At 39.9% G+C, this 6,734-nt stretch overlaps 1 protein-coding gene across 1 annotated transcript in view; it reads left to right on the plus strand.

The window, feature by feature from the left end:
- Window positions 1-5,524, plus strand: part of LOC129841996 (NACHT, LRR and PYD domains-containing protein 3-like) — a 152,994-nt gene extending 147,470 nt beyond the window's left edge. The window contains 2 exon segments of the mRNA XM_055910372.1: window positions 2,885-2,914; window positions 3,241-5,524. Coding sequence (XP_055766347.1) covers window positions 2,885-2,914; window positions 3,241-3,575 — 365 coding nt within the window. The 3' untranslated portion in view covers window positions 3,576-5,524.
- The last annotated feature ends 1,210 nt before the right edge of the window (window positions 5,525-6,734 follow it).

Genomic DNA, 6,734 nt, shown 5'->3' on the forward strand with positions numbered 1-6,734 from the left:
CAGCGAAAACACAATAAATCGTTATATTAGCTTAGCACATAGCAATTAGCAGCCCAGCATTGATTCTAGCCAAAGTGAGCGATAAAAGTCAACATCGCCAAAAGATATTAATTTTTTCACTAACCTTCTCAGAATTCTTCCGATGACACTCCTGTAACATCACATTACAACATGCATATACAGTTTGATCGAAAATGTTTATATTTAGCCACCAAAATCATGGTTAGACAATGTGAAATGTAGACAAGCTGGTAAAGAAAACGTCCTTGCGCCACTTAGACAGTGATCTACTCTTATACATAAATACTCATAAACGTGACTAAAAAATATAGGGTGGACAGGGATTGATAGACAATTTAATTCTTAATACAATTGCGTTATTACATTTTTTAATTTACCCTTACTTTTCAATACAGTTTGCGCCAAGCGAAGCTACGTCAAAAAACATGGCGTCCTAAGCCACTAAAATGTTTCGACAGAAACACGATTTATCATAATAAAAATGTCCTACCTTGAGCTGTTCTTCCATCAGTATCTTGGGCAAAGGATCCTTTCTTGGGAGAAATCGTCTTTTGGTGGAAAGCTGTCCTCTTGCCATGTGGAAATGTCAACTACGTTCGGGATGAACTGAAAAGCGTGTCCAACTTTTCACATCGTTGCAAAAATAAATGTCCCAAAATCGCACTAAACGGATATAAATTGCTATAAAACGCTTTAAATTAACTACTTTGTGATGTTTGTAACTCCTATAACGAGTGAAAAGATGACCGGAGAAATATAACAGGCTAAACTAACGCTTGGAACAGGAGAGGGTCGGTGTCTTCCACGCGCGTTACGCAGCAAGAAAAGACTTGCTAGCTAAAGGTTTTTTTCATTTGTAGGGCCTGTGAACGAGCAATCGAGCCCGTTGGAATCGTCATCACGTAAAGGCATCCAGGGGAAGACGTAAGAAGTGTCCGTATAGTCATAGCAACGACAGAGCCCTTTTAAATGACTTCAGAAAAGTGGCCAACGTTTCTCAAATCTGACTCCATGTCAGGGAAATTGCTGTAGAATGGGCTCTGTTCCACTTAGAGACAAAATTTCAACTCCTATAGAAACTATAGACTGTTTTCTATCCAATAATAATAATAATATGCATATTGTACGATCAAGGATTTTGTGGGAAGCCGTTTAAAAAATTAGCCACATTAGCATAAATAGTCTAAACAGCGCCCCCATCCCCAACAGGTTAAAGAACTTTCTATTGAAACTTCCATTGAGCATGCATTTAGTCCAGCAGTAGACTCAATCTGTGTCCAGGAAACAGGCCCCATATGTATTACTGACATGCTTGTCCTTGTTCAGGACTCCACACACTGGCTTCAGATTGAACCCTTGACTTCCACTGTCCAGGGAGTGACAATGTTCAGGTAAAATAACTACTTTTAACATTTCATTCCACCTGCTAGTGTATTTCCCCAATACCTTTGGGAATAGTCTTCTAATCCAACCTCTCCATTTAACCATTGACCCTCTCTACCATATCTTGTTGTTGCCCTCAGACACAGGACACCCAAAGGGAGTTATGAGTGCACAGTGTCTGGCCTCCGCTGGCTGTGTGAGAGAGATGTCATTCTGAAGTATCACTTCAGGAACTGGGAACCCTACAGTGAACTTCTGAAAGACATGCAGTACACACAAGGTGGTCCATTGCTGGACATCACTATGGAGTTAGGTGAACTGGAGGAAGTTCATCTGCCACACTTTGTCTGTTTAGGTAAAACCATATAGAAATAGTATTCAGAAAGACATTTCCATGTAACTGAGTTTCACTTCCTGAATTAATGAATTAACTATTCTGGGAGTTTGAGTTTACTGTGATCTGCTACTGCATATTATTTGTGTTTTAGTAGGATGAATAATACAATATTTGTCTTTCTGTCTCCTTTTATTGTGTTGTTCAGGGACCAACCCTTCCCTGAGGAATGAGATGAAGATTCTTCATGTAGAGGAACATGGAGTGTCTTTAGAGGAAGTGCATGAGGTCACCAGATTCCATGCTAAGATTCTCCATCCCAAGTTCTCAACTATCTCTGTTATACTGAGCTATATCTTTTCTTGGAACATAGATGTCCACTGTGACGTGGTCCTCTATATGGCAGTAAAAAGGTCAACAGTAATTTCAAGGCTGTACCTGCTCCTCAGAAACTCCAGTCAGAAAGAGGTGAGGCACTATCATTGAAGTGACAACAGTATGTTGAAACTTACTAAAGGAAAGCTGATAGTTTGTTGAAAATCTCTAGATTACAAAGACAACATGCAGCTCTGTGAGAAATCTATTTCTGTTGTAACATTCATTAGCTGTATAATGTGTGAATTACGAGACTACATTGTTCTGACTGACTACTACATTGCTCATTTTGTAGGCTGTTCAGGAACGGGAGAAAAATCAGGTGTCCAAAGGATATTCAGAATTGGTCCTGTCAAGTCCAAACGGGTCTTTAAAGCTGAACAGTTGGTTTGCACTCAAGAATCCCCACTCCACTTCCATCAATCCAGAGGTGCAGTTTTATAAGGCTGAGGACATGAATCTGTCATATTGTATATGAATAACTGTAATATCATTCTATTTCACTATTTATCTCTGTCTGTTGTCTCAATCGTTGCACCATATGGCCTCCTACAGAAGATTCAGCTATTACCTGCAGACACCACACCAAGCTGTTGTAAGATGATCATGAGAAACACAGGGGTTGACATTGAGATGGAGTTAATCGGGGATGATGAGAGGACAGTATGGAGTGAGATGGTACCAATAGGTAGGAGCAGATGTCAATCATAACTGTGTTTTTTTCTGACAGATGCTATTTAGAGTGATAAAACCTATTTCTGTTTCTTTCAGATGAATACATCACTGAAACCCATTCAACTAGTAAGTAAACATGAGAGATACAAACCAATGACTTGAGGGCCAGTCAACATGGTTTACTGTAGGACCTGGACTAGTCCTGATTATAAAAGACTGTCTCAAAAACAATGACATCTCCTCCAGGACTTGATGTAGATTAGCCTGGTTCTGAATGACCCAGACTGTTTTTCTATGTCTGTGAAACCATCCCTAAATGTGAATATGTGATATGTTCAGGTCGTTATTGTAAAATATAATATTTTCTCAATACTTTTATTTTAGGATTCTGCTTCTAAATGTCTGAAATGTAAATGTACAAATGTAGTTATTTTGTAACCTGACTCTCTCAGGTGCTGTGTTGGGGGCAGGAGGTCCGGCTGAAAGCAGTCTGACTGGTTCTACAGAGCAGCAGCTGCGTTCTGTACGGACAGAGTTTTTGAAACGAGTATCAGGACCTGTCCTGGATGGTCTGCTGGACAGACTCTTGCAACACACAGTCATCAACCAGGAGGAAATGGAGTCAGTGAAGGTGATAGCTGAGAGGGCAGAGAAGGCACGAGTCATCATCGACATGGTGTTGAGAAAAGGAAATGAGTCAAGTTCCAGGATGGTCATCCTTCTAGTGGAGCTGGACCCCTATCTTTGCACAGAGCTTCAGATCAACAGTGTTGGGGTACCAACCTAATGGTAGAATGGATAGTAACAGTGTTGGGGTACTAACCTAATGGTAGAATGGATAGTAGCAGTGTTGGGGTACCATCCTAATGGTAGAATGGATAGTAACAGTGTTGGGGTACTGATGGGGTCAAATTGGGGTCATGATAGGGGCTGCACCAGATGTTTGATGTATTATAATAATTGATTATGGTTATGTTGTATTAATAGAAGGGGAGGGGTTATAAGACCCCTCCCCCACTACATGTATAGGGTCCTGGACTACAGATGAACAATACATATGCATTATAAGGTTTAAAATTGTTTCACAGTTCTTTTCTAGTCTCTGCCTCTTATAAAGAAAAGGTATCTGAGATGTGTGAGTTGTTGCAGTCAAAACAGGGTGTCAGTGAACAAAGGCCTTCAAAGATAAACACAGAACCGGGACTCCAGCAGGGGAGTAGAAGAGATTAGAGACTCGTCAGACATTCCACTATTAATCAACTTGGGGACATTTACTGCTGAGCCCTTAGAAAACCCTGGAACTGTTGTATCTCTCTTGCAGGTTTGTATAGCTGTGTATGCATGGGCTTGGTCTGATGAGTAGAAGGTAATGATGTATGTAGTGACATCACTCGGGCTGGACTTCGGGCTTCATAAAATAACTTAGGACTTTTCCTATGGGGCAGAACTCAGGAGAGACATGTCATGACGTTGCCCTGTTGGTGAGGTTTATGAACCCTGTAAATACTTTCCCCCATTTCCTCTCTCTACTCTACAGATGTGACTCTTGGAAAGCCCTTTGTTAACATAGAGAGAGTCTGTTAACATCAAAAGGGTCGGGAACGGAACCATATTTTGGTAATCCAACCAGTTGAAAATATCCATTGGTACTTAAAGAATATGATGTCAGATCAGTTGTTGTCTGAGACATTATTACTAATGATAGGATGACATAAACTGTAACTTGGAAAGTCTACACATTCTAGTTATCAGATTCACATGGAATTGTTGTGCAATTTAAATGTTTAAATGTGAAACTATTTGTGAAAAGATTAAATGTAATTTTAGCTTCTAAATGAGAGAATTGTTTTCATAAAGTAAAACTCCGCTCACTCAGTGGCCCCGCCCAAGTAAACAGACATTGGTTGTGAACTATGAAACACGCCCTTCTCTCCCACCACTATAAAAGCCCGTTGATGTAAAATTCAACTTGTGTTCCCGAGGACGTGAGGACGGCTGTCCAGACGTTAAAAGGGGTAATATCAACTATAGAACTAAGCCAACCTTAGCGTGAGCTCAAATTATGGCAACTTGGTATGAACTTTGAACTCTTATTCACTTAAGAAGTGATACCTCCTAGCCGTTGAGTTAGCAGCAGCAGCAGCTGTAAACGTGGGCTAGGAAAGGACGGACAAAGTATTTGTTCTACCACACCACGACGGTACTACAACGTATTCATTTTACCACCAGACATTCTTCAGAGGACAAGAGATCCCTGCTGGGCAACCTGGCCTCCCATCTACGACCAACCTATCGAAGCGCAGCTCAGAGTAAATATTTCTTGCATTTTCCTTTTCCAAATGGGCGGTTATATAGAATGCATAAGATCTGTATTTACGATAGCATAACTGCATTGAGATCCAAACCTTTTGTCCTTTGGTCTTCCCGCGCCTTCATTTCACCCAACCCCCTTTCTTTGTGTAACCAGCCGTCAGATCTGTTCCGTCCACTAGGGACGTTTTCTTTTGTGACATAATTAGTAATCAATGTATGACCCATCCTGTGTATATGAAATTCTGTGTGATTGTTTAGGTATTTTGTTAGCCAGGGTTTGTGAAGATAACCAAGAGTTGACGATGTTCAGATGAGACTGAATAAGGCAACGATTAATAATTGACCGCTATTGATGTAAAAGATGACCAGGTCTTTAAGTGTTAATTTGGAAGATAACAGCTCTATAAACATTATTTCGTGGTGCCCCGACTTTCTAGTTTATTACATTTACATGATTAGTTTAATCAGGTAATATTAATTACAGTAGAAATTATTTTATAGAATAGCATGTCATTTCACTTAATCCGGCATAGCAAAAACACGACAGACATCAGTTGTGTGATGTTTGATCTTTGACTTCTGTCTACAGCTGTATTTTGATTTAAATTGTTATGATTTATAAGTGCACATTTTGAGTGTTCCTTATTTGTTAAGTAAACAAATGGAGCACAGAAAAACGGAACCAACACTACACTTTCTAGTTTTTTGTCGTTGAAGTTCAAAAGTTTGGACACACCTCATTTTTTAAACTATTTTCTGAACTTTAGAATAATAGTGAAGACATAAACTATTAAATAACATATGGAATCATGTAGTAAGTTATAAACAAATAAAATATATTTTTGATTTTAGATTCTTCAAAGTAGCCACCCTTTGCCTTGATGACAGCTTTGCACACTCTTGGCATTCTCTCAACCAGCTTCACCTGGAATGTTTTTCCAACAATCTTGAAGGAATTCCCACATATGCTGAGCACTTGTTAGTTGCTTTTCCTTCACTCTGCGGTCCAACTCATCCCAAACCACCTCAATTGGGTTGAGGTCGGGTGATTGTAGAGGCCAGGTCATCTGATGCAGCACTCTGTCACTCTCCTTCTTGGTCAAATAGCCCTTACACAGCCTGGAGGTGTGTTTTGGGTCATTGTCCTGTTGAATAACAAATGATAGTCCCACTAAGCGCAAACCAGATTGGATGGCGTATCGCTGCAGAATACTGTGCACATTCTATTTATTTGTTCTATGATTTAGTTTCAGTGTTAGGGACAGACAGTAGCCTGTGTTGGAGGCTAGGAGACATGTATGTTTTGTAGTCCAATAGCAAAGACAGTATAAAGATAGGCAGAACCTGCTGCTCCAATAGAAATCCCCGATCACACCTGTAGGCGACGTCATGGCGAAAAAACGTCATCTGGTCTAAAGGTCGTCTCGCACCGAACTGTGCCGTCAAATCAAAGGCCCTCCTTCGATATAAAGTCGTTTTTGACAAAAATAAAAACATATACATTTGTCACTTTCACAAGGTAGGAGTAACAACATGATCAACTACTTAAGATATTGGCTCAAATCTAAGTTGTGCTTTTAGATTATAAAAAAATTAACAACTAATGAAGAATATTTCACTTCTCTCATTGACT

Source organism: Salvelinus fontinalis, unplaced genomic scaffold, assembly GCF_029448725.1.
Source record: "Salvelinus fontinalis isolate EN_2023a unplaced genomic scaffold, ASM2944872v1 scaffold_0005, whole genome shotgun sequence".
NCBI classification, from domain to species: domain Eukaryota; kingdom Metazoa; phylum Chordata; class Actinopteri; order Salmoniformes; family Salmonidae; genus Salvelinus; species Salvelinus fontinalis.